The 22134-nt window shown below is 40.8% G+C and overlaps 1 protein-coding gene across 4 annotated transcripts; it reads left to right on the forward strand.

Moving 5' to 3' along the window:
* The first annotated feature begins 956 nt into the window (after positions 1-956).
* Positions 957-3705, forward strand: LOC105907363 (trichohyalin-like). Of its 4 annotated transcripts, XR_006152625.1 has the most exons (5): positions 957-1024; positions 1356-2598; positions 2754-2876; positions 3112-3227; positions 3512-3705. XR_006152625.1 is itself a non-coding variant. In XM_042708836.1 (3 exons), exon 2 carries the CDS (start codon positions 1398-1400, stop codon positions 2553-2555), a length of 1158 nt encoding a protein of 385 aa, XP_042564770.1. In that variant the 5' UTR covers positions 957-1024; positions 1356-1397; the 3' UTR covers positions 2556-2598; positions 2754-3705. The 4 variants fall into 4 exon arrangements, 1 of the variants encoding a protein (XP_042564770.1); XR_006152623.1 differs by having other exon boundaries at positions 2754-3227; XR_006152624.1 differs by having other exon boundaries at positions 3112-3705.
* Positions 3706-22134: the final 18429 nt, after the last annotated feature.

Here is a 22134-nt window from a genome sequence, read left to right on the forward strand (position 1 = left end):
AGGCGACTGCCCAAAGAGAGAATCGGCATCAACCACCAATTTTACAAGCACCTGCCCCGTCAACTACAGCCGTCGCTAAGGCAAAACCAAAGCTTAAAACATCAGAAATCTCTCGTGATCCCCTAGGCCCAGATCCTCTTGCAGAATATGAGAGAAGGGTAAGAGAGATGGAGGAAAGAGGCCATATTATGGACTTAATTCCAGTGATGAGAAAAAGAGAGCTGGCCACTTTGCAGATTTATCTGTTGGACATCCGAGGCCTTCCAGCTGAGGTTGAACAGAGGAGGAAGATCCATGATAGTGAGACCATGAAAATGGGGGAACTGGAGAGGGAAAAGGATGCAAACACGTTGGCTGAGATCAAACACGAGCTTGAGAGCTATAAAAGAATCCTGGCACGGGTGAAGGAGAGGGTCACGGCCGACGCTGATGCTCACCTTTTACAACAAGACTCAGAGCACACATCACAGAGTTGTCCCTCACCTGCCTCCCTTCAGAATCCGAATGAATCAGAAACAAGCCGATCCAACCCCGCTAAATGTACAATGAGAGGAAACAAGAAAAGGGAGAATATCAAAAATGGTGCTGTTGCTCGCCCTCTGCCCAATGGTTGGAAGCACGCATCAAAACCCTCTCTTTCCTCCAAGAAAAGCGATCCTAGGGTGGACTGTTCTGTCTCCAAACCATCAGCTCCTAATAGCACGTTGAAGAACACTGGCCTGTCCCGCCGGTTGTCACCACGAAGCATAAAGAAGAAGCTGCCCCCCTCCAAAAATACTCTAGCAAAGGATTCCCGGTTGTCCCATCGAGGTCATTCAAGACCCGGATCAGTTTCATCCTCTCATACAATCACCTGCACTGATTGCTCCTCTTTCCAAGACAGGTGTACTTTCCCCCACGAGTTAATATCCATTCCAGACCTATCACTCAGAGACCCATTGCATGAACCACCACCACCTGTGTCTGTGCAACCACTCTTCGAGCCGTGGCCGGGAGGAATGCAACACACACACCACCTACTAGAGTGAGTTCAAGTTGATGAGTTTTAATTTGAACTGAATTCAAGTGGCGTGAGAACATTGATTGGACCACTGAATTGAGATGGTCTGTATTTTAAATGTGATAACATGCTACAAATTGGGTTCATCAAAAGATTCTTAAGTAGGACTGCTTGTCAACTAAGATGCTATCACTTATATGCAGTTACGTCTGAAGTGCCATAAATGAATGAAAGTTAATGAGTGGTCCACTTTAAGTGTTTCCATAGTCCTGGGTTATAAGTGTATGAGACCCCAAAACCCAAACCATATATATATATATATATATATATCAAACTATTTTTCTTTGGTTTTCAGGCTTCATTGGGAGAGGAAGAGAACAGTGAAGAGGATGAAATTATGACTGAGGAGGATCAGTTAGGGACAGAAAGAGGTGCGGAGAGGGCGCAGACAGAGAGTGACAGTGAGGACAGTAGCGATAATGAGGAGGAAACAGCAACGGACATGCTACCTCCAAGAGGAACCAACAGCCATACTGTCCCCAAACCATCACAGACCATTAAAAAGAGCCTGAAACAGGAAGACCAAACTCAGCGCTACACGGAGTTGAGGTATTTGGTGCTGACCACTGACATGAAATTGGGATATCTTCAAGAGCTGGAGAAAGAGGCCAAGTGGGCATACAAAAAAGAGAAAGACCAGCTGGAATTGAAGAAGGAAACCTTCAAAAAAAGTGAGAAATCAATGCTGTCAGACATGAAAAGTAAGACAAAGGAGGCACTGAGAGTGCAAGAGGTAGAAATTGAAAAGGGTCAGAAAAGGGTTGAAAAGGAACTGAAATTAGAGGCAGCCAACCTAAAAGCCTGCTTAAAAGGGTACAGAAAGGATATGAAAGAGGAAGCAAAAAAGGGAAAACAAAGGCAGAAGGTTCTTAAGAAGCAACGACAAGAGGAAGAGAAACGCAAACTTGCAGAGCAGAAAAGGTTTGAAAAACAGCAGGAGAAAACATTTCAGAGGCAGCTGGACGAGGAGAGAAAAAAGAGTGAAGCTGAAATCATGAGAGCACATGAGGAAGGGAAAAAGGACGAGAAGGAGAGGGAAATGAATGAGAAAATGCAGATGGAGGAAAACATGAAGTTGAAGAGACAGCTTAAATATGATGAAAGGAAACGTAAAAACAACAGGAGATGGACTATAAGAATTGTCAAACGTGATGAGTTGACTGACAAAATAAGCGCTGCACCACGACGTTTTTGCCAAGCCGTGACCAAGCTTTTCAGGCCAAGTTTTGGAAAACAAGTAGAGAAAAGTTTGAAGGAAACACAAAAGGCAGAATTGCTGAGGTTCCAGCATGAAAAGGACTACATGAAGGAGGATTTCGAGAGAAGGGTAAAGCAGACACTGGAGATGTATAAAGTGGAGGAGGAGAGAAAATGGTGTCTGGAAGACAGGCAGAAAGTGCATGCTGCCGAGAAGGAGGCAAACGAGTGGAACCGTAAAATGCGGGTTGGGCTGTCAAAGGTGAGGGGCAGTGCGAGTCGCATCAATATGTTTTGAGAGGAGGCGACAGGACACCAAGAAGGAGCAAGTCAGACAAAAGGTCAGTAAGATGGCTGGTCGTGCAATACCTCCTTAATAGACATTCAGGCTCTTAGGCTCGAACAAACAAACAAACAAACAAACAAACAAACAAACAAACAATCAATCAAACAAATTAATAACAATACGAAATATGCTTCTGACTCTCATGATTAGTGGTTCAAAAGAAGCAGAGAAGTAACCCAAGGGGGAGGAGAGCGCATCTTCACAGGAACTGCTGTCATAAAGCTCTTTTATATGAATGGGTTGTATGAGAAGTGCCAGGGCATTGTTACCAAGGTAAGACAGATGTCCTTGTTATTTAAAATCTAGAGCAATGATCTGGACTGGGAGTAAAGTAGGGGTTAGGTTTGGGCAACACCATTGTCTACAAGGTTAAGCTCACATGATGCCAATAGCATTTGCACATTTAAACTGTCTGACCAACAAGGTCAAAGTATAATTATAGGATTGAGTACTGCCTGAAGTTGTTTAAAGCACACTTTAAAATGATCCTTGCTTTCATTCCATGCAGGCTCACACTAAATGTGTCCTGGCCACACAAACGAGTATCATACAACATGGCAGCCAAGAGAACACCACTGTGGAAGCAGATCTTTCAGACCCAGCGGGAACTCTCCAAACTAAAAGGTAGAAATTGAACTGAAAAGGTAAAAAGGTAGAACGATTAAAGTGACGTTTTAATTGCTTACATCAAATGAAGAGTTGATTGCAAACGTAAATGGTGCTTGTTTCAGTGAATATCTGGTCTTTGTCTTGTATAAATAGATGTTTATAACTATATGATCATGGTTAGATATGCAGACAAACTTTTCTTTGATGAATGGAAATTGTCAGATGTTTTACCCTGCTACAGTCTAGAGAAGACATGAATGATGCTGTGACACTAATGAGCTCGACTTTTCCTCTTTCAGCTTCTCTCGAATATCGGCCATCCGTCTGCTGTCCCAGCACCTGCCCAAGGAGGACGGGTTCCCCCAAAAGCCAGGGTCCTCCCAAGGTTTCTTTTAGCTTCTGGGAGTTTTTCCTTGCCACTGACGCCTATGGCTTGCTTCTGGGGGCATGAGGAGTGTTAATTTCTATTTTATACATAATAATAAAAAAAAATAATAATTAAAAACATACAAGAACTACATTGCTCTGCAGAGGTGATTTGTACAGTAAAAGAGAATACACATGACTGCACTACTGCAGTTGAAACTTTCAGCAGGTGTGAAGGGGGCTGTTCACCGCTGGAGAGGGCATAGGGGCGCAGACTTCATACTGAAGCTGTTCAGAAAGTTCCCTGAGGCAGGTCAGAGATGACTGCATCTCTGCAGTATTGGTTTATCTGTTTAAAAATGATAAAACTATACATTTCATTCAAATATCACCAAGCGTATTCTATCATTGTGTCAGACATAAGGTTTATAAAATAAAAAATAATATTCATCATATGTGTGCATCATGACTAATGATGTGCAGGATGACTAATGTCATCTAAGAAATTATGTACATTAAGATGATCTGCATACTGGAAAATGGAATGGAAAATAATCTAATAATCCTTGTAAACACCAAATGCATGCTAATAAAGATGATTTGAATAAGATAGAATTACACAATCATTAAAATACTCTAGTGCAGGAGGAACTTAAAATACATTGTTTTGGAAGGAACATTTTTTCCCCCCCAAAACAGCACAAGAAAGAATTTTTATAATATGTCCAATTGACCTCAAACAACCTGGTGTCACGTCTGCCCTGAATCCAGCTCCGGCCACGCCCCCCCTTTTGACTTCAACTCACACACCTTCCCTATCCTCTGATGACCTGCACCTGCCAGCCTCACACACCTTCCCAATCACTTGATTACTGATCCCACACACCTGGCACTCAACTTACTTAAACTACTCACTCCCTAAACTCCCTTGTCGGTTCTCGCTTGACGCTCATATCACATATGGATTATTCCCCAGTCGACACAAGCGCCAGATCTCCACTCTCCGTTTATCGCACAAGTTTATTCCGCGACTTCCAGGCCGTTTAGTCATAGTCTAGTCCCGCGCTCCTGCGACGTTAAGTTTCTGTGTTCCACGACACCCAGGGCGTTCTATTTTCTAGTTTATTCTCAGTTATCCCCTGTCTTACTTTTGAGTGTTGTAGGTTTTGGACTTTGATCTTTTGTGCGTTCTATTTTCAACCCAGTAGAACTTCTAAGCTTTCATCCCGTTTTGCTTTTGAGTTTGTTCCCGTTTTCCCCCCTGTCCCCTTGCTGTGACTGGTTTCAATAAACTCCCAACTCCCTTCAGTCTTTGTGTCGTATGAGGTCTGTAACGCATGGCATGATACACATGTAACCCCTCTGAATATGTCTGCGTTGTGTAGTTTTTTACATAGAGAAAGCCGGGAGACGTGGGTGAAGTTCTCCAGTTTATTCACCTGGCACAAACAATATCACGGGACTCCTTAGCACAGCAGCATGGGACACCTTACAGTGTGCTAATCGTGACTATATCTCCAAACTCTGAGGAGAGCCACTCTGTACAACATGCATAACCCCTAGAGGCCACTATTTCCCCAACAACATGACTTATGCACATGCTCAGTGTGATTTAAATAGCACAAAAAGGATACAAGTGGAAGAAACCAAATCTTCACTGTTACATTCTCCCACTCTTAATTCCACTTGCACATAAAAACAAATCATCCACACCCCTGCAATGACATTTAAAGCTTGTAACAAAAAAACATGAAAAACATGCCCAGGTACCAACAGTATGCCTAACACATTCCATAACACCACCTCTTCAGGTCATCACATTATTTACAATACATTCGTGAATTGAAATAGGTATCCCCTTGTATACCTCTGTCAACCAAAAGGCTGTTCATTTAAGAACTCACTTAGAGTCGCGCTATTCACAAACTCTACAATGAAGACCTATAAAGTGCCATTTACACTTCACACATCCAATTCACTGACATGCACACATAGTGCACCATATCAAAACCACAAAAATAACAGGCCACAGTATCAAAATCAAAAAATAAACAAAACAAAGGATAGGAAGTAGGAAGAGTCTACCCTAACCAATAGTTCTGACACTAAGAACTGAACCAGCCCATTTCCTGAGCCTTTGTGCTTTTGAACTGGTCTGGGCTGACATGTTGTAAATTAGCCTATTTACAGGCCTAATGATACGACCTACCCTGGACCTACGTGTAGAAGTGTCAGAAAGGTGCTGGGCCTGTGTGGGATCAGGAGGACCTAAGGGCTCAGTGTGGGTGTTTGGTGCAGTAGGACTCAGACTGTCTACATCATGGGCAGTATCAGCATCAGTAGCACAGGTCTCTCGATCCTGCACAGGACCGGCAACTACATCACTGTAGGATACAGACTCATGGTCGGCTGTCAACTCAGTCATTTCGTCATCCTGCGAGAGGGCATCGTTGTCAGGGCCTTCAAGTGAGTGATCTGGCTCCTCGACAGAGATTTGGGACACCCATTCACTAGTGCGGACAGTCCTGTCGACGCACTCATCGGTGTCATCATCGCATTCAACACTGCAGGTAGAGACCAAAGAGACACTCTCATCTTCAGTTTCGGGCATGATAGGGAGAAAATTGACACACAGGAGCATGTTACGGTGGACTACTTTAGTCTGTCCTGTCACTGGGTTGAGTATTTTGAAGATGTGAGTCTTTGGGTCACAGTCCGTTACAGTGTAAATTACGTTCTCCCATTTGTCTGCCAACTTCTTCCGGCCTCTCTCGCCCTTGTTAGCAAGCAGCACTCTGTCGCCGCACACAATCTGGCCACCCTTCACTCGCCGGTTGTAGACTCGAGCTTGGTGTCTCTGCTCTCTGCTTGTATTCTTTTCAACGAGCAGCATCGCCTCACGGAGATCCTTCTGTAGTGAGTCAACAAACTTTGGGTAAGGGGCATCACTGTCTTCCCTCAGGACAGACTTGAACATCACATCCACAGGAAGCCGTGGGATGCAAGCCCAATGCTCAAACTGAAAGAGTTGTGGTAAAGGAGTCTTTTAATTTTCAACACATTCTTTGAAACTCTCTAGAAATGACCTTTGCCTTTAATGGGGCAGCATATTTCCACAAATTGGAATGTTTGATAACATCTGGTTAAAGGAGTGGTGGTCAGAGCACGATCAGTTTCCAAAGAAACAACTGACCACTGAATTACATAATTCCCTGCCTGTGAATGAAGACAGAAGCTGTGGAAGGGTGGAACTAGGCTACTTGACAAGGTTCTTGACTGGACAGATACAACTTTGCTCATCATCGTTAGATTTTTTGTTTTATTTCAGTTTTTTTAACCATAAAAAAGCATTTGTCTTATTTTCATGTTCTTTAGGTTTAGATTAGGGTGACCAGACGTCCCAGTTTTACCGGGACAGTCCCGATTTTGAGCTGCGTGTCCCGAGTCCCGACAAAAACCTGTCGGGACGCTAAAATGTCCCGGTTTACACCAACCACTATGAAATTGTCCCGGTTGTCAGCGATTACATAGCCGATGTGGTCTTATTATTAGGGTTGGGTACCAAGAACTGGTACCAATATAGAACCGGTTCCAATACAACCGGTACCTACCCGGACCGAAATGCAACGCAGATTTCGGTGCTTCATTTCTGTGCCTGAGCCAATTGAACACTGTCGCTAGGCAGATTCGGTGGGGCACATGTAAAACTGCCCCAGCTCCCAATGTAAACTTTGTCCTGTGTTGCTCACGCTCATTGGTGTTTTCATAGCAACAGTCTTATGACAGTGAAGAGCAGGCAGCATTTCATAGAGCAAGCACAAACAGAACTAGCCATCAACCTTTTAACAGAGAAAGTACCGAAAGGTAAACGGTAAAAAGTGTGGCTGTATTTCGCACAAAAAGATTCAAACATCGCGACGTGCAGCAAATGCAACAAAACAATTGCGTGAAAAGAGGGGAGAGAAGGCAAGAGTCAACGGCAGATCAGCAACCGAAGAATGAAAAATAAACGAAGATGACAGCTAACCTATGGTAGTCTCTTAAAGGGACAGTACACATTTTCTCGTACTCAGTGTGTTCAAGTAACAAGATTAACTATAAACAAGATAGAAAAGATAGGTATAAACAAATCATAAAATGGTGAAATTTCATGAAATAAATGCAAACAAAATAATACATTTTTGACTCCAATATGCTCATATTTTTGCAAAAGAAGTTTGAAGCTGTTGTTTTTATTTATTTATATTTATTTAAGTATACTATAAACTGTTGTTTACAGTTATATAATGTTCATAGTTTGAAGTTAAAAAGTTTGAAGCTGTAGTTTGAAGCCAAGTGTTTTGTATGTATTTATATTTATAATATACTTTAAACAGTTAATATATTGTTCAATTTGAAGAAAAAAAATTGCCTTGGGAATAAAAAAAGCCTTTCTTTAATGTCGTCAATCGTTGCTTTGTGCTTTAAAAAAAAAAAGAAGTATCAGTTCAGGCACCGTTTAGGCACCGGTATCGTTTTAAAAGTATCGGTTTAGCACCGGTATTGAAAAAAAAAAAAACGATACCCATCCCTACTTATTATAGCCCGATCATTAACTAAACCCATGTAGAAGGACTAATAAAGCGTCCAGCGTATGATTTGAACAATGTGTGTGTGTGTCAGTCAATCGTAGTGGTCTGTGTCTGCATAATCTGTGCAGCCAGCGTTACAATGTATATTTGTAAACATTGTTGCAAAAGCCTCTTCTGTCTGTCTCGTTTTAACGGTCAGGCTATATCAATAGCTAGTCCAGGGCGATGATTATGCAGCGTTCTGCACACACTGCAAAACCTCATTTTCTGTAAGCCATGGTGGTAGCGCAGATGTGAAAGATCATGTGAAAACAGCCAAACATAACCCCAGGTGGGTAGAGGCAGGGGCTAGCAGCGTAGCCACCTATTTTAGCAATATTAGCGCTGGAAGTGGTGAGCTCAAGCGGGCTGCTCAGGAGGGGACGTTAGCCAATAAAATGATACTTCAGCAAATTCACTCCTCTAACAAATATACGGAATGAATGTTTCCAATAGGGTGTGTGTGTGTTGTTGTAATAACACTGGTAACACTTTAAGGGTACAGGATACAATTATCATGAATTCACACATGAATTCATTGATGTAGTATATGTATTATTATGCATTATGTCATTAATGATTTATGTATTACTGCATTCCTTAATATCCCATGAATCATCAGGAATTGACGTGTTCATTTGTCATTCGTGACCGCATAAATGAACAACACAACTAAAGCATTAGGTACGGCACATCATTATGAATTGTGATTTAATAAGTATGATCATGATTATTTATTTTTATGCAAAACAATGTGGTCATCACTGCGCAAATTCTGATTTGAACACAACTTGTGCCTAATAATGTACCCACCTAATGCTTTAGTTGATGTGTTGTTCATGCATGAGGTCATGAATGAGAGGCTATGAACTCATGTCAATTCCTGATGATTCATAAGATATAAAGGAATGAAGTAAAGCACAATAATAATTCATAATTCATGTACCCTTACTGTAAAGTGTCACCATAACTTTAGTTCAAGCCTGTGGCAGCAGTTCAAAATAGTTTGTTTATTGCCATGCAATGAAAAATACCTTTTCACAAACTTTTTCACAAGTTCAGTGGGTACATTTTCCAAAAGAATGCTTTAATTCTGAAAAATAAAGTTGGTCCCACACAAAACTCACTCAATGTCTTTTAATATTTTTTCTTAGATATGTAGGCTACATAGAAAATGCATGCATAATAACTGAGATACCCCATTATGTTGTGAACAGTAGGCCTACGTGTGCTGTTGGCAAAATCTATGTCTATGTCTGACCTGGGCTGGCACATGTTCAGGATAAAAAGCGTGCACGAGCATTACGGTCACGGGCAAAGTGTCCCGGTTTTAGGTCCGGGAAATCTGGTCACCCTAGTTTAGATTAATAGGTGTTCTTCTTAGCTCTCTGATTGATTCACGAGTTAGCTTGTTTGTTGATAAATGACAGGGAGGAGTAACAGAAAATTAAGCTGATGTCTCAACATGTCTTCAGCAACAGCATAGGAATGTGAAGATGAGGCTGTTTTGAAAGGGCTAGCAATTATTAATTAGCTGTTTGTGAGAATGGCCCTAGCCGGCCATCTCACGATGTGGGATGTAGGCTGGTGGAATAGGGTTGCAGGTAGGAACACACGGCGCAGGAGACAGTGGCTTCCTTGAAATACCTATATTTATTTACACAACAGGGTAATTCAAAACCCCAAAACAAATAAACCCAGACTGAACAAACTAAAGCCCTATACCAGACAAGATACCACTCCATGCTTACAGGTTTTGTGTCGTACCGTGTCCACGCTCCCTTCCAGCATGTTCATTCTGTCTTCCCCCTCATGCAACCATGAGGTGCACCTTAAGTAAGGCCGCCCATTGGGCTAAATTGGTCCAATTAAAGTTAATTGGACCCCTCCACAGGGGTGGGGGAACCCGGACCCAACCATTTAGGAAGGGGAGTCCAGTCCTTCTTCCCCCTTAGGGCCACAGTGAGACGGGGGAGGGATTTCACCTACTCACACTGTTTTAGAGCATATTAATGGAAGCATTTCTTTATAACCTTATCCAGTCACTTCAAAGGTCAGTTTATGACTCCTATCAGCTCGTATCAGACTTTGTACACGTTGTGGTGTATACTTAATCCAACAGGAAATGTGTTATAAAAATGGTTTAGTATGGTCCACTCTGCATCAGTTTCTGGTCTGAATGTTGCAATAATAACCAAAGAAGCGTGACGGTGAAAGCCTGTCTCTATAAAAGTTTGTCATTTGTTGATACAGATAAGCTTGAGACAAAAGACATTGGTAACAAATCAGCTTTGGCAACACACAGGCATTTTTGTCAGAGAAGACTGATTTTAATGAAAAACGTCAAATGTCTTAAAATCAATTACTTGCAAAATGTCAAAGAGCCACTCTTCACCACCAGACAGAAAGGCTGTTGTTCTCAAACATGAGAGATGTTGTGCAGAAAAAAGAAAGCTAGTATTGAGTTCTACCACCACAACGCAGAATACATAATGAGAGTCATTTTCATTTCTGGGTGCATGATCTATTTTGTATGAAACCATTTCATCTAACTTTTATTATTGTCATTGAGGAGACACTCCTGTCTATGGGTCTCCATTACCACACTCATCACTGTGCAGCAAACAAATCTGTACCAGGCACACAAATACTGTATTAATAATTTGACATCTCCTCTGTGGAATGCTCTACTGATGTAATCGAAATAGCAAAAAAAGGAAAATGCTTCATAGCCGCTAGGATTCACAGCCAGTCAGATGAAGCATCTGGGATAAAATTCTGAGAAAAAAAAACGTTCAAATATTCTCTGAGATTAAAAAGTCATCAATTTGTGAGAGAAAAAAACTCAGAAAAAAGTGTTCACTTCACTTTACAAGGCTGGATCAACCTCATCACACCACAGATGCCACAACAGGAAATGCAACACGTACATTATAGTAAGGTCAACAGCATAACAGCATTTTCCTACATTTCCCTCTGGATTAATAAAGTATCCATCTATCTATCTATCTATCTAGAACATGGCATGTACAAGTTTGATCTCAGAATTCAGAGATCTACCCCCGTTCCCCATCCCCTACAATGGTCCTAGAATGGTGACCTAAGGACAGGACAAAAGATTGTACAATCTGCCTTCTAGACAAAAGCACACAGATTATTACGTAATTTACTTTCAGAAACACACATACCTGTATACATTGAGATAGGATGTCTTCAAAATCATAAATGGTCAGACTGTACATTATTAGGCAAGAGAAACAAACTCAAACTTAAAGCGAAAAAAGAAAATGTACAAACATTCCCGATTTTACATTCTGACATGTCAAATAATGTGAACACTTGAAGGCACAGTATTTCATGATACAGACCTGTGCATGGCTCAAAAGTGCCTTATTTCAGAGAAAAGGCTGTGGAGCTCTGTATTTACAGGCACTTCATCCTGGCTTATAAAGAGGCTTTCATGAATTTCAATGACGCCAACAAATGTAACAGGAAATGGAAGATCAGGTCTTTAGGAACCTGCTGCTAGCTAAGGATCAAGGACTACTGCCGTTTTGAGCTAGGGAATAAATACAAAAAAACACATATTGTTAGTCACCAAGTGTAACAGGTTAGAAAAGCAGTTTTAATAATTGCACAAGATATTCTGTTACGTGTATTTCAGTTTCTTTTTAATCTTTTATTTTGAAATCATAAGCACACTGGTATTTGGGGTCTCTGGTAGCCCCCCCTGTCTCCCCCTGTTTTGTTCCTCTCACCCCGCTTCCTCTTTCCTGTTTGATATATGCTGGGAATGCGGTAGGTGGTTGAATTTCAGTGGGAAAAACAATCTAATAAATATTGCCCCCTGGTGGTCCGTGACGGCAATGCATGAGCCTATGTTGATCAGTTCACCAGTGACTTTTTTATTTTCATAAATATACCTGGGCCCGTAGACATATTTATGTCAATCTAAATAGTCTGAATAGCCAAGTCGCATTGCCAGAAATACTGATGTAGACCCATATTCAGCGAAGAAATTACACTGACAAGTGCTGTAGGCAGAATATGTGCGTGGGGGGAGGGGACTTGGCGGTGGCGGTTAGTGATCTACCCTGATCATTTCACATATTTAAGTGTTATAGGCAGAATATGTGTGCGGGGGGAGGGGGCGTGGTGGCCGCGGTTACAAACATGAAAAAGAAGGGACTGTAAAATGTTTTGGGAGTCACTGGCACATCAGTGGGCTGCGAATTACTTTCTAGTCAGAATGGTGGTCCCTGGGACAAAACCAGTTGAAAACCCCTGATCTATGTTATTATCTATCCTCTTACAACTTATTATTATTATGTGTATAATATATCTGAACTATTTTTGTGAAATATCCCTCTGACATATTGTTTATATGTTTTTCCTTTTGCTACATGTGGGGGCTAGCATTAAGAGTGGAGCTAGGAAACGGGAAACTCACCAAACTGTGTTTCTGTTGGTGTGCTTTCACAGGTGTGTTAATGTTTTTACTTATCTTTCTTAATATATATGTAACATGTCTCTTCTTGCTTGCCTGTTTGATATATGCTGGGAATGAGCATTAAGAGTGGAGCTAGGAAACGGGAGACTCGCCAAACTGTGTTTCTGTTGGTGTGCTTTCACAGGAAATAAATATCACGTCTCAGCAACACAAGCCAGACCAAGAGTGCGCACATCTTTTTGATCTCAGTTTGCTTTGCATTTCCTGTCTGTTTGTGTGTGTGTAAAAACAAAATTCTTATTTTAAGTAATAGCTTTACAACTCCACTGTAACAAAACATCACCGTGGCTGACAGCAAGGAACTGCCACTGTGACATCACAATACATGGGCCTTTCACTAGCTCTGATCTACACAACCAATTTCATAAACACAGGTGTTTTCTCACCGGTGTCTGGGTAGTTTTTCAAAAGTATACATTTTTACTTTTGTTATGTAAAAATGTTTTTCTAATGTTTCATAAATCGCTTTGGACAAAAGTGTCTGCTAAATACTTGATCCATATTCACCTTTCCACTGACTGGAGGTCTACACCCACTTCAGCCTCTACGGCATTCAGATAAAGAAGCAGCAGCAGAGACAACGACTGAAAAGAAACCAGAGAGAATGTCAAGAGAAGAGATAAAAACTGAGATAAAAACTTTTAAAATCACACATAAACCCAGAACTCAACAGACAAAAGGCCACAGAAACAGACAGACAGACAGACAGACAGACAGACAGACAGACAGAAAGGCATAATAAGACTACAGACCAAATGTGATCTTACATGCAAATCCAAAATCCTGAGAAGAAAACAGAGGTAAAATCAGAATCTGGGCTTTTCAATTTAGCATGTTTTCATTTTAGTCGTTCTATTTTTGGAAAAGACAAAAACACAATATGATGTTCAAAGTGCAGTTGGGATATCACATCTTGTAAATGAGAGTATGGTCATGGAAACAGACAACAGAGAGCTGTCAATGAAAGTGCACCTACCAATATACCACCCAACAACAAGGGCAAGGACCAAAACAAGGACAACAAGGGCAGCAAGGCCAATACCTGAGGACAGACTCAAGCACAGTTAGTGAATCTGCTCTTCTCCCTGCCCCTCATCAGAACCCCAACACAAAAGAACCCGCTTACACTTAAGTATGTCAGCCAGTGTCATCTGAATGTAAACCTACCGATCTTCTTCCAAATACTGAATTGACCTGAATTGAAAGAGAGGAACACACACAGGTTAATAATGCAAGAGAAGGACGCCCCCCCCTCCAAACAGAACCAATGATATCTTCACACCTCAGCATAGACAGATAGGCCAATATTTCTGACCTTCACACGTGGGAGGTTTGGACGACCACTTTCCATCAGATCCACATTTCAACTGAGGACTGCCAACCAGTGTGTGCCCAGCTTGGCACTTGTACGTAAGGATAGCACCAGACCCGTAGGGACCATCTGCCCAATCATAGATGGTGGCATTGGTGGTACCTGGCTGTGGACATCCCACCACTACAGGAAGGAACAGATGTGCATCACAACTTCAGATACAAGACGCAATGTTGAAACATATACATGCAAGTCCCTCATGCAGACATAGAAACACACACTTATATACATACAGTAATGTATACAACATCAGATTTTGTATCAATTGGGAATTTGGTTTGTTTTTAGGGGCATTTCAAATATTTATGCAGTAGATTTTAAAGCATTCATATATTGATTATCTATCACAAGCAACTGGATTGAATTCACTGAAATAATTACTAACCATGAACTATTGGGGCTTTTTCTTGAACATTGAAAAAAAGTGTATGTAAAAAACGTAGAGAAATTAAATATTCCTGGCCATCAATAAAATCAAAGAGAATATACGAAAAAAAGAATTAAATGTTACAAATAAGAAACATCAAGGACCAGATTGGGTTGAGAGTAGTCTTTTTTTAACTTTAATTTTCGTAACTTTTGCCCTATAAATCTAAATCTCTAACTATGATGACACATGGGAGGTTTGGACGACCACTGTTCATCAGATCCACATTTTAACTGAGAACTGCCAACCAGTGTGTGCCCAGCTTGGCACTTGTACGTAAGGATAGCACCAGACCCTTAGGGACCACCTGGCCCATCAGTGGTGATGGCATTGGTGGTACCTGGATTAGGACATTCTATTGCCACCACTACAGGAAAGAATGGGAGCACGAATTATCACCACCAGGGCCGTTGCTAGGAATTCTTAGACTGTATGTATGATAATTTTTTCTTTATTTTTCTGTTCCTCTATGTTCTTGACAGTGCCTGACACAATGCACCCAATTCGTTTATAACCACTCAACAAAGGTGGGTGTGGGGTCACTGGGTATTATTATGTCATGTTATTATTATTCACTATCCTCTTCACTGTCTGTAGTAGCTTTGGTTTCTGATATTTGTTGGGTAGAGGGGCCTGGCTCTGTAGACCGCAAGGACAGTGACTTAAGTAGACTTATAAATACATCTACATTTTCCCATTCATTACAGAATCGAAAGAGCTGAGACTAATGTGTAAGTAATTGCCAATGGTACAGCAGTTCACTAATAAGTCAAAATAGCCAACAAGTGTCGACCTCACTTACCATTATCAGCATCTTTGGAGTGCTGGGGGTGGGGGTCAGAGGAGGCTACAGCTGATTCTGTAGTAGCAGCACATAAAGGTTTAATTATTTAATTTCATATTGCTGTTGTACACATTTATGGTTATGTTTTATGGAACCACTGATTAAGAACTGACCTACCTAGTCTTGGCATTAACATAAAAAAAATCTAAATTGGCTTATCAATGCGATAGCTCTAGACAAACAGCTTCACTTTGTTATTGAGGACGGCAAGCTGTAAGATTAACCCCTGCTTATCATTAGCAAGACTCATGTCAATAGGCTACCATAGCAGTTTAGTTTTAGTAAACACTCATGTAAGAATGGAAAATTGTGTCCTACTGCTACTGGATTTTTTTGACAGCGTATTATAACGTTTGGCAAACTATAACCTTACTGATCTTTTCTGTGGATGATATTTAGTGGATCATTTTGTAATGTCAGCCTTGTCAGACGATTATTTTACACTGCTGACCACGCGTAACGTTAAACGTTAGTGTCATTCGGTTAACGCAGTAATGTTAGTAGCTGGCAAAGCGCTAGCCCCTAACATTAGTCACTCCAACATTGTGACGTTGGACGAGGCCATAGACATATATAGATGTCTATGGGACGAGGCGAGCTATGCTATTTCTCGTGAACCACAGGGCGCCTGTGCAGCTAGCTTAAAAAAAAATCTCCCGTTCATCGTGTCCATTCGCGCCCCAGGTAAATAAATAAACTAACGACTTCCACACACAAAGACGTCATGGGGTAGGCAAAAAAACGTTACTCCACCTATTGTTCTGGCGTTGAATCGCTTTGCAACACGCACAACCCTTGGGGAACCTTAGGGAACCATAAACCAAAAGGAGTCCCTCGAAGCAACTGCGCGGTCAGCCGCAGCCGTAGTTGCAGAGGTCTAAATTGCCCTTAACACTCTCACTTTCTTTGGGAAAAAAAAATCGTGATATTCTGGGCTCCTGATGTGCTCCTGGCCTCTCTTTTCTTCCTCTCCTCTTTTTTTTCATAGCTAGGTTTAATAGACCTTGCATGTTTTGCACACCTCTCATGGAGGTTTGTACTCTTTAGCATCAATTAAATAGGCTACAGGCGGTGGGAATACACGACACCCGTTACTTTACACTGCACAAATTCAGCTTTTAAAAACAAGGGGGAAAAAGTTTAAAAAAAAATAGGGAATGTATTACTTAAAATAAGCAAAATTATCTGCAAACAGACCAGGAAAATGTTACTTACCTAGATTAAAAATATATATATATATATATATCTTAAAACTAGTATGGCCAGACTAAAAACTAGTACATTTGTCTTGATTCTGACTTTGACAAAGCAGTATTCTGCTTGTCAGTGGTGATCAAACTAGTTTCAAGCATTAACTTGCTCAGAACCAGTAATACAATCTCACTAACAAGTTATAATATCTTATTAAGATAATTAAGGACTGAAAACGCTTGAAACAAGTTGTAGTGGCTAAAATTCCCTTCTTGTTGTCAGTAATTATTTCTCAACATATTCATTCAATTAACCACTCTTGGACGGAAAGAACGAGTCTACGCGTGTAATGTGTTTCAACAACGGTAGAAAAACAGTGTGTTCGCTCCGTCTCGAAACAAATCTGACAGTTGATACATAAATGCGCGAGCTCACTACGTCACAGCTTACCTCTGATTATTCTAAGCAATGCAATGCATGTGCACTAAAACATATTCTAAACTGAAATGCGAACTATAAATACAATTATGCAATCACTGTAATGAACAAGCACTGAATATGAATCTAAATAATATTATATCTAAATCTGAATTACAATATGGAAAATGGCACTAACACAAGTGAAATGCTCTAACACAGTGGTTCTCAAAGTGGGGGGCGCGGACACTCTCCCGGGGGGGCGCGATGTCAAAGACGGAGAAAAGAGAAAAAAAACGTTGCCGACCTATTTATCACCACAGGGCCAGGCAAAAACACAGCCGTGTTTAAACAACCATGGAGAGGTCTCATGGTTGAATATGAGATGTATACAAAAATAAGTCACAGTGGTGGCAATAGAAGTGGAGAATTTCAGCCATTTGGGTAAGTGAGATACAGCAAGAATCTGATCTTCTCAAAAGGTTATTGCTGGCAAGAAACAAAGACAGTGGGTGTGTGAAATGCACTTCAGCCATCCCCACACATCAAGTGATAAACAGCATAGGAAAGGTTGCACAAGAGTAGCTGCACTGACATGGACAAAGTGCACAGCATTTAAAAAAGCAGCTGCCTTTGGGTTTCCTTTTGTGCCTCTTTGAGAGACAGAAAAGTGAGCCAGCATACAAGTGACGCGACATGGAGGCAAGCAAAAATTCAGCTTTTAAAAACAAGGGAAAAAAGTAATTAAATGGGGGATATATTACTTAAAATGAGCAAAATGATCTGTCAACAGAACAGGAACATTTGACTTACCAGGATTAAAATATATATACACTGCTGTGCAAAAGTTTTAGGCAGGTGTGAAAAAATGCTGTAAACTAAGAATGCTTTGAAAAATATAAACAATAAATGTTTATTTTTATCAATTTACAAAATGCAAAGTCAGTGAACAAAAGAAAAATTTAAATCAAATCAATATTTGGTGTCACAACCCTTTGCCTTCAAACTAGCATCAATTCGTATTGGTACACTTGCACAAAGACAGGGATTTTATATGATTATAGTGCGGTGTAGGATCAACCAATTATACCAGACAGGTGCTAATGATCATCAATTTCACATGTAGGTTGAAACACAGTCAGTAACTGAGACAGAAACAGCTGTGAGGTGAGGTGAGGAACAGCCAAACTCTGCTACCAAGGTGAGGTTGTGGAAGACAGTTTCATGTCAAAGGTCATACATGGCAAGACTGAGCACAGCAACAAGACACAATGTAGTTATACTGCATCAGCAAGGTCTCTCCCAGACAAAGATTTCAAAGCAGACAGGGGTTTCCAGATGTGCTGTTCAAGCTCTTTTGAAGAAGCACAAAGAAACGGGCAACGTTGAGGATCGTAGACGCAGTGGTCGGCCAAGGAAACTTAATGCAGCTGATGAAAAACACATCAAGCTTATTTCCCTTCGAAATCGGAAGATGTCAAGCAGTGTCATCAGCTCAGAACTGGCAGAAACCAGTGGTACCCAGGTACACACATCTACTGTCCGGAGAAGTCTGGCCAGAAGTGGTCTTCATGGATGAGTTGCAGCCAAAAAGCTCTACCCCGACATGGAAACAAGGCCAAGTGACTCAACTAAGCACGAAAACATAGAAACTGGGGTACAAACATACAGCCAATGTCATTAAGAACTATCTTCAGCGTAAAGAAGAACAGAAAGTCCTGGAAGTGATGGTATGGCCCCCACAGAGCCCTGATCTCAACATCATCGAGTCTGTCTGGGATTACATGAAGAGACAGAAGGATTTGAGGAAGCCTATATCCACAGAAGATCTGTGGTTAGTTCTCCAAGATGTTTGGAACAACTTACCAGCCGAGTTCCTTCAGAAACTAGTGCAAGTGTATCTGGAAGAATTTATGCTATTTTGAAGTGAAAGGGTGGTCACACCAAATATTGATTTAATTTAGATTTCTCTTCTTTTCATTCACTGCATTTTGTTAATTGATGAAGAATTGATGAAAATAAACTGTTAACACTTCCATTTTTGAAAGCATTCTTAGTTTAGAGCATTTTTTTACACCTGCCTAAAACTTTTGCACAGTACTGTATATATATATATATATATATATATATACTGTATATCTTTAAACTAGTATGGCCACATCCTGACAGCTTAAACTATATCCTAGACTCGTATGTAGTTGTATAGAGTACAGCAGAGTATGTAGAGCAGGGCTCTTCAATTAGTTTGGACCTGGGGCCGGTTCTTTAAACTGAGGCAAAGTCAGGGGCCGGAGGATATGAGTAATCACGGTAACAAATAAAGAAATTACAACAACATACTGAAGGAGTGAATATATTCTATTTTGTAAGTGCTTAACAACATATGCCTAAGAGGGCGCATAGGCCTAAGGATTCAAAAATCAAACCAGGTGAGCAATAACCAAGCCATATTAACAGACAATTGGAGAAATGCAATTAACAAACAAAAACATGCACTTCATTGTACATAGCTGTACCAACACAACTTTACTGGTCATTATGCTCAATATTTAAGATTAAACTGATTTGAGTAACAGGCAGAATCAAATGTATCTCCACCAACAAAGTGCATTGCATGGAACTGAATAGAATTGTAACAACTTAAAAGTGCTTAGTATTCTATCAAGGAAATGGGTTTCAAATTTCATCACTCAGTTCAGGTGAACTGTATCAGTTGTTTAGAATTTCATTAATTTAACTGGCAAACAACTTCCAAGTGCACCAATTTTTTGTTTTACTATTCTGCCCCCGCTTCTGTGTGTGTGGCATGGTCACTCTAGCCTTGCCATTGGCTCGGCAGATAGATAACAGTTTCCCCAAGAGAAAGTCTGAAGCTTGAAGTTATTTTCAAACCTTTACTTAGGAAGCACTGTAAAACTGAGCAGACTAACAGAATACATCTTAGTCATCTCATCTCGTAACATTCGTTTCTAAAAGCAATCACTTAGCATTGCATGTTTAAACTACGTTAGCTTAATGCTAACTTATAGGGAAAATTCCATAGAGACCGCGCTAGCGATTAGCATATTCATCAAAGTAAACAATTCAAACAAACTTCGGTTCATTACAAGTGGTTTCCACAAGAAGTAATGTTTCTAAGTAATAACTGATCAACTATTTAAGAAAACACTTACAGGCAAACGTTTTTTGGCCATATATATCAGAGTAGGAAAAAATATACCGCCACCTATAAGGGTGAATACCGCCACCTACTGCACGTGAGAGTGTACAATCAGCCATAGTCACGAACTGAATGATGCTACCAGAGCACACTCTTGGGGCCAGTCCTAAGCAGCTTGAGGGCCGGATCCGGCCCCAGGGCCGCCTATTGAAGAGCCCTGATGTAGAGTATGTCTCCCTTGTCCCTATATTGGTTAAAGCAGGCTTAGGACATTACACCACGACATCACTACAGCAGACACATAAATTCCTATTACTAGCCATCTATCAAAGACAAGCTAAACATCAAACCAAACTGGAGTAATATGATTGGTCTTCATTTGGGCCAATCAGGCTCATTTAGATAATAATTTGGGCTCATTTCATTTTACACTGAACTGAGAAGGACACAGAGACCACAGGGTAATCACGCACCAAAAACAAAACAAAATAAAAATACTACTAATAAAAACAAAAACCTCAAACCCCTAGCGTCTTACAGATGTAGGCCCCACCTACCTGATGAATGCAAGATTTAAACAAAGACGGAGGAAAGAGAGGGAAGAGTGTGTGTTTGAGTCCAAGAGTGTGTAACAACAGACAAGCTGTGGCATGATTCATGCAAGGTTAGGTATTACACACGCAATCAAGCAAACTTGTCAAATTTATAAAACCGGTTGGACATTCACACTTGCTTTACCTTCACATTTTGGGATGGGTTTCCAACCATCCTCCTCACAGACTATTCTGGCTTCACCAGGTTTCATCTCGAATCCCCTGTTGCATATGTACGTGAGGGTAGACGTGTAGCCATAGGGACCACTTCCTCCCACAACACGTTTGGCATTTGGTATGTTCGGCTCCTGGCACTGCACCTCTGTGGGAAAGAGACACGGTCTTGTCAGTGGGTAGACCATAGAGATATGGGTGTAGACCATAGAGATATGGGTGTAGACCATAATGCTGGGGAACACATAAACCTTATTCCAACACTGAAACCTGAAGGGACATGCTAGGGACAAGGATAGCAATCAAGACTTTCCAGCCATCATGGGTGTGCCTCCCATGTCTGTGGTCACTAGTTCAGACAAAGGAACAGCACTGTGCTTCACACAACACAGGTAATCAGGTTCTGTAAAGCTAAACTGAGTTAAGAGGGGTGATCAGATCCAGATTTTTACTAGGGACAAAAACTCCAAATTGGTCCAGTATTGAGTCAGAATGCTATAGAAAAGGTTCACCTAAACATGATGAGGTTTACATTCAACATCATACATTGGATGGTTGTAAATCCAATAATTTCAAGCAATTTTATTTGACAGTCTCTGCACTATTTAGTGGCAGACAGGAAACTGTAAAAGCAGTCTTCACTGGCAGGAGATAAAATGCTTCAGAGAGGGACATCAGAGCAACAGCGTGGAAGGACTGGATATATATATGTTCAATCTATATTTTTATTGTTTTTGTGTCTGAGAGCTGCTACCTTAATTTCGTTGTACTTGCGCAATGACAAATAAATATATTCTATTCTATTCTATACTTCTATACTGTATAAGAGTACATAACAATCCTATAAAACTGTTGGCACTTGTTTACAAAACCACTTCAGTTGAGCTAGTTATCCAACCCCAAGAGCACAAACAATAACACACACAACTCTGATCAGAGAATGATGGCAAATTCAGTATCCTACTTTCCATGTATCATGAGAAAGGTAATATGGAGTACAAGTACCAAGCAGACCAAGGGATATAGCTAGCTATAAAGCTAGTGACAAACATACTTTTGCATCTGGGAGCTTCAGTCCAGTTCCCAGTCTTGCAAATTGATTCCTTGTTTCCAAATATGGTGTAGTCTTTATTACAGACGTAGAGCACATCTTTGCCATGTTCATAATGTTCCTCTGGGGGGAACTTAGGTTGGCCGTTCTCGATTGATGGAGGAGGGCCGCATTTCACCGCTAAAGAGAGAAGCAAATCAGCTCAGA

Source organism: Clupea harengus, chromosome 10 (genome assembly GCF_900700415.2).
Source record: "Clupea harengus chromosome 10, Ch_v2.0.2, whole genome shotgun sequence".
Taxonomy (NCBI): Eukaryota; Metazoa; Chordata; class Actinopteri; order Clupeiformes; family Clupeidae; genus Clupea; species Clupea harengus.

What these genes read in the sequence shown, in the direction of transcription:
- LOC105907363 (XM_042708836.1), top strand. Translation starts at nt 1,398, where the DNA reads ATGACTGAGGAGGATCAGTTAGGGACAGAAAGAGGTGCGGAGAGGGCG.